Here is a 13,242-nt window from a genome sequence, read left to right as displayed (position 1 = left end):
CGGATGGGTTCTGGGGATCGTTCACGAGTGGGTTTCTTTTCTTTTTCTTCAGCGGTGGTGCCTCGGGTTCTTCTTCGGGTTGTGGTTCTGGTGCAGGTTCTGGTTCTGCTTCAGGTTGTTCTGGTTCAGGTTCCTTGCGAGATTTGCTCTCCTTCTTGCTGGACTTCTTGGGTGGTGGTGCAACAGCGGCACCCCAGAATCCTCCCCAGCCAGACCCTGCACGATCGACCTTCGGACGGTCTTTTTAGATGATTTCGGAGGCTCCTCAACTTCTGGTGGCGGCGTGGGTGGAGCGCCATCCTCAACAGGTTCAGGCTCAGGTTCAGGCTCAGGCTCAGCTTCTTCGACAGGGGGATCGGGTTCCTTAGCAGCGGCGGCGGCAGCAGCCTCGGCTTCAGCTTGAGCTTTCTTATATTTCTTCAGCTCTTTCTTTGACATCTTCGAAAGATCTGGGGCTGGGGGCGCAGGTTCCGGTTCTGGCTCCGGCTCCGGTTCAGGTTCAGGTTCAGGCTCCGGTTCGTCAGGGAAACTTCCAGGAACAGAGTCTCTGGAGATATGCTTTTCCTCTTCCGGCTCAGGAACAATTTCCTTCTTGCTGGTGGATGTCTTGGACTTCGATTTTGAGCCCTTCTTAGCCGGTTCCTCTACCACTGGCTCTGGCTCTGGCTCTGGTGCCACTTCAGGTTCAGGTTCAGGCTCAGCCTTTTTCTTCAGTTTGGAACTTGACTTCTCCTCCTTTGACTTATTCTTGCTCTGTTCAAGCATTTTGATCCGCTCTGCAACTGACATTTTCGAACTGCTCTTAGTCTTCGAAGACTTCTCAGGCGGTGGCTCCTCCTTCACTGGCTCGGGCTCCGGTTCGGGCTCAGGCTCGGGTTCGGGCTCTGGAGGAGGGTCATCTGCAACGTCAATGAGAAGATCTTCCTCGATTGGAGGCTCTTCGTCCTTAGACTTCGGTTTGTCTTCTATCTTCTTTGCTGACTTAGGCTTCGCGGCGGACGCGCCTGTCCAAGATGCCCAGAATCCCTTTTTCTCTTCCTTGGGGGGTTCAATGGCCTTGGTGCTCTTTTTGGAACCCTTGGAAGTCTTAGGAGCAAGTTCGGCCCAGATATCATCTGGATTCTCATTGAATGCTTCGGGCTCTGGCGTGAGGCCTTGCGCAGGAGGCGTTGGAGCTGGGGGAGGGGGCTCTTCAATGCCCTTCTTCTTTTTCTTCTTATCCTTGACGCTTCCCCAGGCTCCCCAAGTATCATCTTCGGCGGGTTTCTCAGGCTCAGGCTCAGGAAGTGGCTCCGGTTCGGGCTCGGGCTCGGGCTCTGGTTCTGGCTCTGGTTCTGGCTCTGGTATTGGCTCCGGTATTGGCTCTGGTTCTGGCTCAGCAGGCTTCTCGGAGGGAAGCTCAAAGTCCTTTCCAGGAATGGGAAGGCCTTTTTGGATCAGCTTCTTCTCTCGTCGCTTTCGCTCCTTGGAAGACAAAGTATGCCAGCCCTCATACAGAGGATCGTCATGTTTTTGAGGCTCCGGCTCAGGCTCTGGCTCCGGCTCGGGTTCTGGCTCGGGTACAGGTTCAGGTTCCGGCTCTGGCTCCGGCTCAGGTTCTGGCTCGGGCTCTGGCTCGACCTTGCCCTTTTTCTTCTTCTTGTCCTTGGTGGTAACATTCCAACTCCAGTCGTTCTCAGGCTCCTTGGGGGCGGGTTCTGGCGGAGGTTCATCAACCAGCGGCTCCGGTTCTTTTTTGGACTTCTTGTCCTTTTTACCTGCCGTTCCCCAACCACCCATCCAGTCGTCTTCTGGGGGTGCAGGAGCGGGAGGCGGGACAGGCTCAGGATCAGCAAGAAGATCGATCTTCTTCTTCTTTTTGTCCTTGGATTTAGATGGGACATTCCAGCCCCAGTCATTTTCCGGCTCGGCCTCAGGCTCAGGCTCGGGAGCAGGAGGGGCGGCTGTTGCAGCTTCTGCTTCCTCTCTTGCCTTCTTTGCTTCGTCGTACGCAGCTAGCTTGGCGTCGTTGGCCTCGCGCACTTTATTGAGTTCGTCCTCTGCGTCCTTGAGCTTCTTCTCCCACTCCTTCTTTGCCTTTCGTTGTTCCTTCTTCGACAGACCCTGGAACCAGGCTTCCTCAGTAATGGGCGCAGGAAGCTCCGGCTCGGGCTCTAGCTCAGGTTCGGGCAAAGGTTCAAGTTCGACGGCAGGCTCGGGCGAGGGTTGAGGCTCCGGTTCGGGCTCAGGATCAAGCAAGCCTTTCTTCTTTTTCTTGTCCTTCGTTGCGATACCCCAACCGCCCCAGTCATCTTCCTTCGTCTCAGTAACAGGTACCGGAGGAGGCGGCGGCGGTATTTCTTCGCCCTTTTTCTTGCCCTTTTTGCCAGCTGCACCGATCGTGCCCCAGCCATCGTCGGCTTTGTCGGCTGGCGGTGAACTCAAATCACCAAAGTCGAATCCGCCTGCGGATGTTTTGGTGGATTTCTTCTTATCAGCACTTGTCCAGGGGTTGTTGTCTTTGGACTCCTCCTTTGGGGCCTCGCCGATATTACCCAGATCCCATTTGTTATTCGCTGAGCCACCTGTATTCCAGTCTTTACCCCAACCGCCAAAGCTAAATCCGGTGCCACCAGTCTTGGGACCTGTATCGAAACTCAGGTCCAGCTGGGGTGCTCCGCCGCTGTCGTTGAGACTCACATCCTGGAACCCTCCAGGAGCCGCCTCGCCCTGTAGAGATTGATGAAGAAAGAAATAAGCAAACAGTGCCACGTAGTATAGACTATGCTGTGAGATCACAGAGAACTTACCTTTCCTTTCTTTTTCTTCCCAACAGTCGCAAATCCAGCCCAGCCATCGTCGCCACCGCCGCCTTCTTCGACATCATCAGCCCAGCTGAGATTGTTGGCAGCCGCAGCCTCGGCGGCCTTGCGCGCTTCCTCTTCCTCCTCCTCTTGCTCCTTCTTGGTTTTCTTCTTGGTGCCGCTGACGGTCCAGTCGTTGAAGTCATCTCCTCCTCCTCCACCTCCACCATCGCCGCCTCCTCCATCGCCGCCGCCGCTTCCACCACCGGCATCTCCACCACCGGCATCACCGTTCGCCTGCTCCTCGCCCGCATTGTCTGAACCACCGCCGGTATCCGCCGGCGCACTTGACAAGATCACCTTCTTCGCCGCAGCCTTCTTCTTCTTATGCTCGCGGACCCCGACGGGGCTCTCGAAATCGATATCGACGTCGAGGGAGGGATCGCGACACGGGGAATGAGACCGGTCTTTCGCTCTTGACCGCGCCTTCGTAGCAGACACGGCCGGCGCCGCAGCAGTCGACACCGCCGTCTTCTTCTCGGCGAGCGGCGGCAGGGTAGCGTACTCGGGCGGTAGATCGTGCACAGCTTCATCGTAGGACGGCGGCGGCGCAGTGTACAACGGGGGCGGCGGCGTATGCAACCCTAAGTCGGCGGGCGCATCCTTGTATTCGCCGCAGAGCGGTCGTGCATCCGTATATTTGTCGACGAACCCCGGGTCGCATCCCTGGATCAACGCAGCCCAGACATCATCGACCAGTCGGTCCACGGTATCTTGCCAGCGCGGCGCAACGGCGGTCCAGGCGCTCTTCTCGGCGCACGCATTGTAGGCGGGCGCGATGACTTCCATGGCGGCGTCGCATGCGCGTTTTTCTTGACTCGTCCGATCACAGACCCGTCCACTGGCGGATGTGGGGGGAACACATGGGGCGATGGGGTTCGAGTTTCCGGGAGGGTTTTTTTGGCCCGGCTGGTCGAAAGGGTTTTTGCTCTCGGTGAGGAGACAGTGAAGACTAGGACGTTAGGGTTGGCGGTCCGAGGGATCGAGAGGATGTCGGTGCTTGGGATCGAGGCGTTGAGACGAATAGGTGGGTGTTGATTATTGATGGTCCCAATGTCACCAAGACAGGCAGTAACCGTGCCCGCAAAATCCTCCTACACGGCCGGCGCGAGGTTGAAGGTGTCTGGTCGGACTGTATGCTTGAGAAAGGCGGAGTCGAGGGGGACAGAGCGCAACGCTGCGATGTCGGTCGAAGTCAGGAATTAGCCGGAGCGGGAGGTATAGATCGGATTTCACAGTTTGCGAGCTGGAAAGGAAAGGGTGTCAGATGAAATTTCAGCAGAGAAGAGAGAGGAGAAAAGGGATCGGCTGGCGGAGGCAGGGATAAAAAGCATGGGGCGGTGGAGAGGTGATGATCCGTGGAGGTGTACATACTCTCTGCTTCCCCGTCACAATCCCCAGCAATCCTCGATCTGGAGATCCCTCGTGGCTAGTTTGGAATGGAATTGGAATGCGAAATTCTCGGCCACCCTTGCTCGATATTCTGCAGGAGAACCCTTTCTGCCAATGCGAATCAGTGAGGTTCTTGACGAACTCCCGTTCGGGGCGATCCGAGGCCTGTGACGGGTAGAAAAAAAAAGCTACTAAAACCGAAAAGCAAAAAAAGAGAAGGCTGGGATGAACCGTGAACCACCGGACACAAACAGGGGCAGAGCAGAGACAATCTTCGAGAGGGTATTTGCAAAGGTCTGGATATGATTCCCATGGCTCCTCCTGCATTGATCTCCTCTGTGCCAACGCAGGGTTGGCGGCCTATCGATAACGAGAGTCCCCCTCCATCAGCGTCGCAGGGGCGTCTGCCCTTTCCTCCTCCCCGCCAATCCCCGCATGACTTCGCCAGCGACAGCACTGATTTGCTCACCTGCGTCTTTTCCCTTTTTTCCTTAAATGCAGTCGTTGCCCTTTTGGCCCTTTTTGCCCCTATCCAGGAGATCTAGGACCAGGACGCGATATGTCTAGGATCTATCGATCTATCGATTTACACCGCCAACCAAGGAACCCGCGACCCCTCACCCGTGGATAAGCAGAACATGCCACAACCATGGATGCCCGACGGACTAGTCTGCGGGTAGGCCCGTCTGCACGGAATCCATGGCTCCCAGGTCAAAAGCCTTGATGCAGCAGTACTGGGATGCCCGAGGGCAGGATCTTTAGACACATCTCGGGAGCATACATAAGTACCGCGCAAAGTACCAGCGCATAGTCCCAAGGTGATAGGCTGAGAGGGACATGCAACCATCCAACCAGTCAACGCTACTCCAAGTAGTATATACTAATATTCCAGGGCGTCGATAAGGGTCGAGCAGTCCCGGAGCCCATCTAGTCCGCGCTATTGAGCGACACAGGGATGCTATGGAGCAATCACTAGGTCCCTCCCCTCTCCCTCATACTATTTCACGCCACGATAGGGTGATACAGTGAGCTATACTGAGTAGTGTATACTTCCTTTTTCCGTCCCGACCTCCGAGCACAAGCGTCAGCAAAAGGAAACATCTCACATTTCCCCACCCAAACCCAAATAAAGACGTACGCCAGCAGACCCAAAAAAAAGCCAACAAAAAGATGCCGAGTAAGAGGGCCTCTGCTGCCGCTGCAAAGCACAACAAGCCCGGTGTTTTCTCACCGCCATTTTGCGACCCTCGGAGAATCGAGGGTGCGGGGGGGAGACTCCACTGTGGAGGGTCCGGCTTTTGGGAAGATTGACTCACCAGGAGGCCCGGAGAAGAGACATTTGACACAATGGACTGCTGAAGCAATCATTGGAGCCCAATGGACATGATTTCCAAATGGAGAATCCAGAATGTGCGGATTGGTGCCCAGGGCAAGATGCCAGGCAATTCGAAGGATGACTAGCAGTATCATCTACAATGGGCGAGTCGGACCCTAGATCAACACGGACCAATTGCAACCAAAAAAATGGAACCAGAGAAAAAAAAAACAATGGCGCGTTCAAAGCGACTACAATACAGAAGAGACAAAAGAAAAGGGAATCAAGAGACATGGGGTGGGGTACAAAACAAAACACAAATGAACAAGACATCGACGACACCAGTCCAGAAGAACCCGATTTTCCGTTCCTAACCCCAACCTCCAACCTGCCCACCCCGATGTAAACACCTAGCTCAGTCTGGTAATCGTCACCTAATTACACATGAACTCCAAGCTGCCTGGTCGCATGCTTAGGGGCTCGACGTCGACTTCTTCTTTTGCGGGGGCGCGGGCTCCTCGCCATACACCTGACGGTACTCACTGACCCAACGGGCATGGTCTTGATTGAACTTCTCCACATAAGGCTGGAGGAAGATGAGAAGTCAGCCGATGGGACGAAAATGAATCACACATGTTCGTGAAACGTCATGGGAGTTGGGTGAAACTTACAGCTTGCTGGTGCTCCGACATGTTCTTCCACTCAGCGCCAATCGGTGCACTCGCATCGCTCAGTTTGCTGATGTACTGGAAGTCGCCGCTGGCAAACCGCTCTTGGAAGAACCAGAGATATGCGGACTGGGGTGGCTTGACAAGTCGATCATCCTTGATCGGACGGAACTTATGCTTAATCTTATCCTTCCCGATGAGACGGCGAAGGGTCTGTCGCGCAGTATTCGCATCTTTGATCTGCCGAGGGGTATATTGCTGGACCCACTCCGCGAAAGCAGTCTCATTTGCAGCGCGGTTCTCACGAGCTTGATTAAGAAATCGCTGTAGAGATAGAAGGTTAGCTGGGACCGTGTGTCGGAAGTCGAACTGTTGGGAGTTGGACACCCACCTCGGATTCCGCGGACCACTCGTCGGTGACCTGGCGACCGGCTTCTTTGAATAGCTCTTGCGGAGACTGGTTGGCTGACTGGGGCTGTGACTTGAGCTCGGCGAGCTTCTCCTTGATGAACATCGCGCGGGTTGCCGTAGAGAGCTTCTGAGGAGGCTCCAGGGCCGCCGCCTTGAGCTGTTCGATCAATTCCTTACGTTGCTTCTTTGCTTTGGCCTCCTTTTGCTTCTCAGTCAATCCCCGCTTCTTCGGCTTCTTCGGCGCAGCCTTGGCCGTCTTCTTCTTCTTCTTCGGTTTGGACTTGGTCCCCCTCTTGGGCTTGTCGCTGTTTGCCTCGGTGCTTTCCCCGGTGGCTGTCGCAAAGGAACGAGAGGGCAGGGATCTAAGGACGGGCAACGACCCCGCCAGCGGAGTCGTACATCGAGAGGGGGCGATGAGAGAGAGACGGCGGAGCTGGTGCTGGAGACCGATCACGCGAGTCTGGTGAGACAAGGCATCGCCGAGGCGCAGGTGCCGCAGAACACCTGCCCGAGCGACTCGCGGGAAAGACATGTAGGAAATATAGACAAGGGTGTGTCAATTATGGTCGCAACAGGTCAATGAAAAAAATTGGATGAACAATGAGCCTTTCACGGGTCGAGTCTAGGGTCGAAGGTGGAGAGTCGTCCAGGGTGTGGAAGGGGCTCCTGACGCAAGCGGGCAGAGGAGGCTGGAACGGGCCCAAACACTCGGCGGATCAAGCGCGTCCAAGCTTCGTTTGGATCTTTCCGCTTCGGGTTTAGTGGTCATGTGAGCGGTAGTCTACCCACGTGACAGCGATCCCCCAGGCGCGGAAAAGTGCAAAAGTAGCGTCACTCCACCTTCCATAGATACTTCATCCATTCGCATATTCAGCCGAACGGCCTCGACGGCCTTGAGGAAACAACAGATAAATAAAGAAGCGATCTCTTTCTGAGAGCGATTTGCATGGAAGCAGCTGAATCCAGGCTGATCCCGTGTTGCTCTCCGTTCCGGTGCTCTTGAGTTCCAGTAATACTCACTCATCCGTTGGCCTGCAACAATGGCTCGCCACGGGGATACTCGCTCACCATCTCCTGTAGGCAGCACATATTCTTCATCCCGACGGAACCGCAGAGACGATGATCGCTACGACAGAGTTCGGCGGGATGAAGGACGCGGTTATCGCAGATCACGCAGCCCAGAGGTAGGTTTCAGACGATTCCCTGATGATGATCGACCCGCTCAAGCTCGACATCTAACTGTGAAGTCTCCAATCCAGCGGCGATACCGTGACCGTGACCATGGCCGTGACCGTGACCGAGATGGTTATCGACGACGTGACCGTTCCTTAGACCGACGCGACGAAGACAACTATCGCCCTCCTCGCCGAGATCGGTCCCGTGACCGCCGGCGAGATGATGATCGGGACTATCGTCGCAGAAGCCGCGACAGGGACTATCGTGCCAGGCGAGATGATTCACGCGACCGAGACCGAAGGCGCCCAGATGATTCTACTGATTTGAAATACAAGTCTAGACGGGATGACAGCCGTGACCGCGCCTCGAACCGTCGGTCCAGGTCTCGAACTCAAGAGGTGAGTGATGCCCGCCATCCACTTTTTCCAAGTTGCAAGATGCTTATAACACTCGGTAGCCATCCAAACAATCGACCCCCGCCCCCGCCGTCCAGACCGATGAGCAAAAGAAGGCTGAGCGACTTGCGAAACTAGAGCTGTGGAAGGCCAAGCAGGCTGCGGAGAGGGAGCGCAAGCAACAAGAACAGGCTGCTGGTGGTGGTCGAGGCATTCTGGATGCGATTGATCGCAAATCGGGCCTATCCCCTGCAGTTGGATCCCCTCAAACCCCCACATCTCAAGTCGACTCTCCTGCTCCCTACGCCGGGAAATTCGATCCGAAGGCCATCGCAAAAAGTGCGACTTCGACTACCGCGGTCCCTGCTGTTTTGGGAAATGATATCGACGTTCCGCAAGGCGTCAAAGTTCCAGCCAAGCCATCCCAGGTTCCCCCCGCTCCAGCACCCGCTCCGTTAAAAGCTAAGGGCAACGTCAGCGGGTTTGGTCTAGGCGCGAAGCAAGCTACGGATTCCGATAAACCATCCGCTAGTCGTACCTTGGGATTCGGCGAAGAGGAATCAACCCGGAAAAAGCTTGAGCGTCTGCCAACTCCGCCATTGGACGATGGGAAAGACAGCTTCGAGGCTGGAGACGAGGCGGGTGATGATGACGATGTCGACATGCAAGATGAGGGGACAGAAGAGGAGGCCGCAGCCGCGGCACGAGCCGCAGCAGAGCGTCGCGAGGAACGCCTCCAAACCCAAAACTTTGAAGATCAAGGTGACACTCGAACAAACGGAGATGTCACTATGGAGGATATTTCTCATCAGCAAGCTGAGTCTACTCAAATGGAAGTTGATGAGGAGGAAGAAGTTGATCCTCTTGATGCATTCATGTCAGAGCTGGCAGATAAGGCCCCGCCGAAGAAGAAATCTGGCGCCACATTTGCAAAGCAGAAGAAGGCAGCGCAGCCCCAGGCGCTGTTTGGTGATGAGGACGATGTTGACATTACCGCAGTTGGCGACGATGACGCTGACGACGTCCTAGCCATGGCGAATAAGAAAAAGAAGAAAGAAATTCCGACGGTGGACCACAAAAAGGTTGAGTATGAGCCGTTCCGAAGCAAATTTTATAATGAGCCTTCTCATCTTGCCGACATGACTGAGGAAGAGGTTGCTAATTTGCGACTCGAGCTTGATGGCATCAAAGTGCGTGGCAGCGACATTCCTAAGCCTGTCCAGAAGTGGTCGCAGTGCGGCTTAGGTGTACAAACCCTGGAAGTTGTTGATCGTCTAGGCTATGAGAGCCTTACATCCATCCAGGCCCAGGCAATTCCAGCCATTATGTCCGGCCGTGACGTGATTGGCGTGGCAAAGACTGGTTCTGGAAAAACCATCGCCTTCCTGATCCCCATGTTCCGTCACATCAAGGACCAACGGCCACTTGACAACATGGAGGGTCCGATCGGTCTAATTATGACACCAACTCGTGAATTGGCCACGCAGATTCACAAGGATTGCAAGCCTTTCCTGAAAGCTCTCGGTCTTAGAGCCGTCTGCGCATACGGCGGCGCTCCGATCAAGGATCAAATCGCTGATTTGAAACGCGGTGCAGAAATCGTTGTCTGCACTCCTGGGCGAATGATTGATCTTCTCGCTGCGAATGCCGGGCGAGTCATCAATCTGCGTCGTGTTACATACGTCGTGCTGGACGAAGCAGATCGCATGTTTGACATGGGATTTGAGCCTCAGGTTATGAAGATTCTGGCCAACGTCCGGCCTGACCGACAGACTGTGCTTTTTTCCGCCACCTTCCCACGCAATATGGAGGCTCTCGCTCGAAAAACGCTTAAGAAGCCCGTCGAGATTGTCGTCGGTGGGAAGAGTGTTGTGGCACCTGAAATCACTCAGGTCGTTGAGGTCCGGAACGAGGATCAGAAATTCGTTCGTCTGCTGGAGCTATTAGGTAATTTATACTCAGACGATGCAAACGAAGATGCGCGGGCGTTGATCTTCGTCGATCGTCAGGAGTCAGCTGATAACCTTCTCAAAGAGTTGATGCGGAAGGGTTATCCATGCATGTCGATTCATGGTGGGAAGGATCAGATCGATCGAGACTCTACGATTGAAGACTTTAAAGCCGGAATCTTCCCTGTCTTGGTTGCAACCTCGGTCGCGGCTCGTGGTCTGGATGTCAAGCAGTTGAAACTTGTTATCAACTACGATGCACCCAATCACTTGGAAGACTATGTTCATCGTGCTGGGCGTACCGGGCGTGCTGGAAACACTGGTACCGCAGTTACATTCCTTACCGAGGATCAAGAACGGTATTCCGTCGACATTGCCAAGGCTCTCAAGCAGAGTGGACAAGAAATTCCCGAGCCTGTCCAAAAGCTGGTTGACTCCTTCTTGGAGAAAGTCAAGGCAGGCAAAGAGAAGGCTAGCGCGTCTGGCTTCGGTGGAAAGGGTCTGGAGCGTCTTGACCAAGAGCGTGAGACTGCTCGTATGCGCGAGCGCAGGACATATAAGACCGGCGACGATGGTGATGAGGAGGAAGAAAAGGAGGATAAGGACAAGAAGGTGGATGAAGACCGCTTCAACAAGGCACTCTCGTCCGTACAATCTGCTGCTGCTCCAGCCCCTGCACCACTTGTTGGCGTGCCAAAGGGTATTGACCTGGATGGTAAAATCACCGTACACAGGACTGAAAAGGATGCTGCTGGCGGCAAGAACGCTCTGGACAAGGTTGGCTCTGCTGTTGCCGATATTCATGCACGTCTGAGTAGAGCCGGTGTGATGAGATCTGGTGTCCCGATCGACAACCGCGGCCCCGATGCAGGTGCATTCCATGCTACATTGGAAATCAATGACTTTCCCCGTAAGTCTTTTACCCCTTCACAGCCTATCTTTTACGAGAATTTCGCTAATTATCTGCTTTGCAATAATAGAAAAAGCACGTTGGGCCGTCACCAACCGCACCAACGTCGCCAAGATCCTGGAAGCTACCGGCACGTCCATTACAACCAAAGGCAACTTCTATGCCACTGGTAAAGAGCCTGGCCCGGGCGAGAGCCCCAAGCTATACATTCTTGTGGAAGGTGAAACCGAGATCTCCGTCACCAATGCTATGCGTGAATTGATGCGACTGTTGAAGGAGGGTACGATCGCAGCTGCCGATAGCGATGCTCGTGCGCCGGCAAGTGGTCGTTACAATGTCGTCTAAAATAGCAAACTTACCACTACGGTGGAAGTTGAAAATTCGGAGATTCGAGCTTTGAAATGTATTGTGTACCTAGCTAAAGAGGTTGTATTATACCACGAGCGCGATATCAATGCCAGGAAGCAAAAGCAATAGTCATGATCAATCAAGAAACCTCTCGATAATGTATTGCAGTAAGCCAGTGGCGTCACCATGATAACCCATAAACAGCACAATAAAAAACGGCAACAAGTATATTTGAGGGCTCAAGGAAAAAAAGAGAAAACCCGAGGACCGTCGCCAATAACAACGCTATGAAAAATTGACCCCCAGAGAAAAGCAAACGTATGTCATCAATCGAATGCTGAAGCCCACAACAACGTGGGTTGAAACAAAAGCGCCAAGACCAATCGCATATTGCTCACGTTTGCCTAATTCCACTCCCTCGCCTTCTGCGCATCGTCCGCATCTCGTGCTGAACGCTCCCCCTGGCTGGCCTGGCTAAGGATCTGATTCTGGGTCTGAGCCTTCTCTGTTGCGAGCTTGGAGCTTAGTTTCCCCTTGCTGGCCGAGGCGGAGGCAGCTTCTGCTCGTTTCTGGAGGGAAATATTAGTACGAGCTGCCCTTTTAACCCAAGCGTGCTGCGTAGGGCATTGAGCTCACCTGTGCTGCTATCGCGGCATTGGAGCGCGCCTCATCTTCTCCACCCGGCGGCCCTGCGCTGTCCCCGAGAGTTCTTCCTGGTGTGCTCTTCCAGTTCGTATTGGCAGGAACCGAGGCACGAGGAGCTGCAGATTGGTCCGGGGATGGAGCACCTACGATACGACCGGGTCCAGAGAATGCGTCCGGCTCATTGGACGAACGAGAACAGATGTTGCCCATATTTTTGGATAAAGGGTGGGGTCAGGGCAAGCCCCTTGGGTTAGCTGTGTGGGGGGAAAGAGGGGAAGGGAAGAGAAGCCAATTCAACAAAAGCAAGAATCCAAGATTGAAGATCAAGATCAGATTCTAGGCTAGTGGATGCAGCCCTGGTCGAGCTGGTTGTGAAGGGGGACGTGGTGCATGTTGGAATTAGCGTTGCGATGCCGCGAGCCCGCGATAACGATAGCGACGATCCGGGGCACGTGGGGTTACGTCAGCACACGGAGTAGTCCCTGCGGCCAAATGCGACATCTTGTACTCCGTCAAAATGCGAATCTGAGGATCTTGGGGTCTCAGTCGAGTCGCATGTGTCATGCGACAACAATGCATCTTTCCTATGATCTTATACCTTCGATACCTGAGCTCAGGCCAGGGCATTGGAGAGAGGGGTGGCCGAGAGGGGCAGAAATGCCGGCTACAGGGGAACCAACGTTGGTCGCCTGTTAGTCATCGGCAGACCTTCAACTCGAAATCCGGTGGAAAAGATCTCCCAGCAGCGCAAAACTCCCTCGATGTTGCAAGCGACTGCCTCGGCGACTGTCCCGCACTCCAGCTAACAGACTAAGCACGCTACTTGCGAACATAATCGGTTAACCGCTTTCCAACACGCGCGCTGCCATTCGCCGGAGAACCATGACGCTTCACCCCCAAGGTCCCCATCCTGCATCTGCGTCCCAAAGGTCCTCACCAGAGTTTGGGGCTTCGACGGGCATGGTCTGTTTCCCCTAAACGGCCCCCCCCTCTTCGCCTGTTGCGTTTTTCCGAATCATATCTCTTTTACTTCTCTCCCAAGGTCCTCGACGGTCCCTGCGGGAATCTTGTGCTGCCCGACGATCGTTCGCCAATTTCCCGATTGCGTCGACCCTCTGCCGAAGTCGCACAGTTTCTCCCGCAGTCTAGGCGCATGACACAACTTTGAGAGACTATCCATACTATTGGAG

The 13,242-nt window shown here is 54.6% G+C and overlaps 4 protein-coding genes across 4 annotated transcripts; 1 reads left to right on the top strand and 3 right to left on the bottom strand.

Annotated features, from left to right (window-relative positions):
* Window positions 1-48: 48 nt before the first annotated feature.
* N7462_000505 (uncharacterized protein) lies at window positions 49-3,632 on the bottom strand (the record flags this gene model as incomplete). Its single annotated transcript, XM_057072231.1, has 2 exons — window positions 49-2,709; window positions 2,790-3,632. The coding sequence occupies 2 exons, from the start codon at window positions 3,630-3,632 to the stop codon at window positions 49-51; spliced, it is 3,504 nt and encodes a 1,167-aa protein (XP_056938761.1).
* A 2,390-nt stretch (window positions 3,633-6,022) lies between these two features.
* On the bottom strand, window positions 6,023-7,161 carry N7462_000504 (HMG-box domain-containing protein; the record flags this gene model as incomplete). The annotated part of the gene is made up of 3 exons (XM_057072230.1): window positions 6,023-6,136; window positions 6,222-6,542; window positions 6,610-7,161. The coding sequence occupies 3 exons, from the start codon at window positions 7,159-7,161 to the stop codon at window positions 6,023-6,025; spliced, it is 987 nt and encodes a 328-aa protein (XP_056938760.1).
* A 508-nt stretch (window positions 7,162-7,669) lies between these two features.
* N7462_000503 (uncharacterized protein) lies at window positions 7,670-11,404 on the top strand (the record flags this gene model as incomplete). Its single annotated transcript, XM_057072229.1, has 4 exons — window positions 7,670-7,813; window positions 7,877-8,203; window positions 8,263-11,059; window positions 11,130-11,404. The coding sequence occupies 4 exons, from the start codon at window positions 7,670-7,672 to the stop codon at window positions 11,402-11,404; spliced, it is 3,543 nt and encodes a 1,180-aa protein (XP_056938759.1).
* A 407-nt stretch (window positions 11,405-11,811) lies between these two features.
* On the bottom strand, window positions 11,812-12,262 carry N7462_000502 (uncharacterized protein; the record flags this gene model as incomplete). Its single annotated transcript, XM_057072228.1, has 2 exons — window positions 11,812-11,976; window positions 12,044-12,262. 2 exons carry the CDS (start codon window positions 12,260-12,262, stop codon window positions 11,812-11,814), a joined length of 384 nt encoding a protein of 127 aa, XP_056938758.1.
* Window positions 12,263-13,242: the final 980 nt, after the last annotated feature.

Source organism: Penicillium macrosclerotiorum (genome assembly GCF_028827735.1).
Source record: "Penicillium macrosclerotiorum strain IBT 26536 chromosome Unknown utg000001l_segment0_segment0, whole genome shotgun sequence".
Lineage (NCBI taxonomy): Eukaryota > Fungi > Ascomycota > Eurotiomycetes > Eurotiales > Aspergillaceae > Penicillium > Penicillium macrosclerotiorum.
This window is presented reverse-complemented; position numbering and strand designations above follow the sequence as displayed.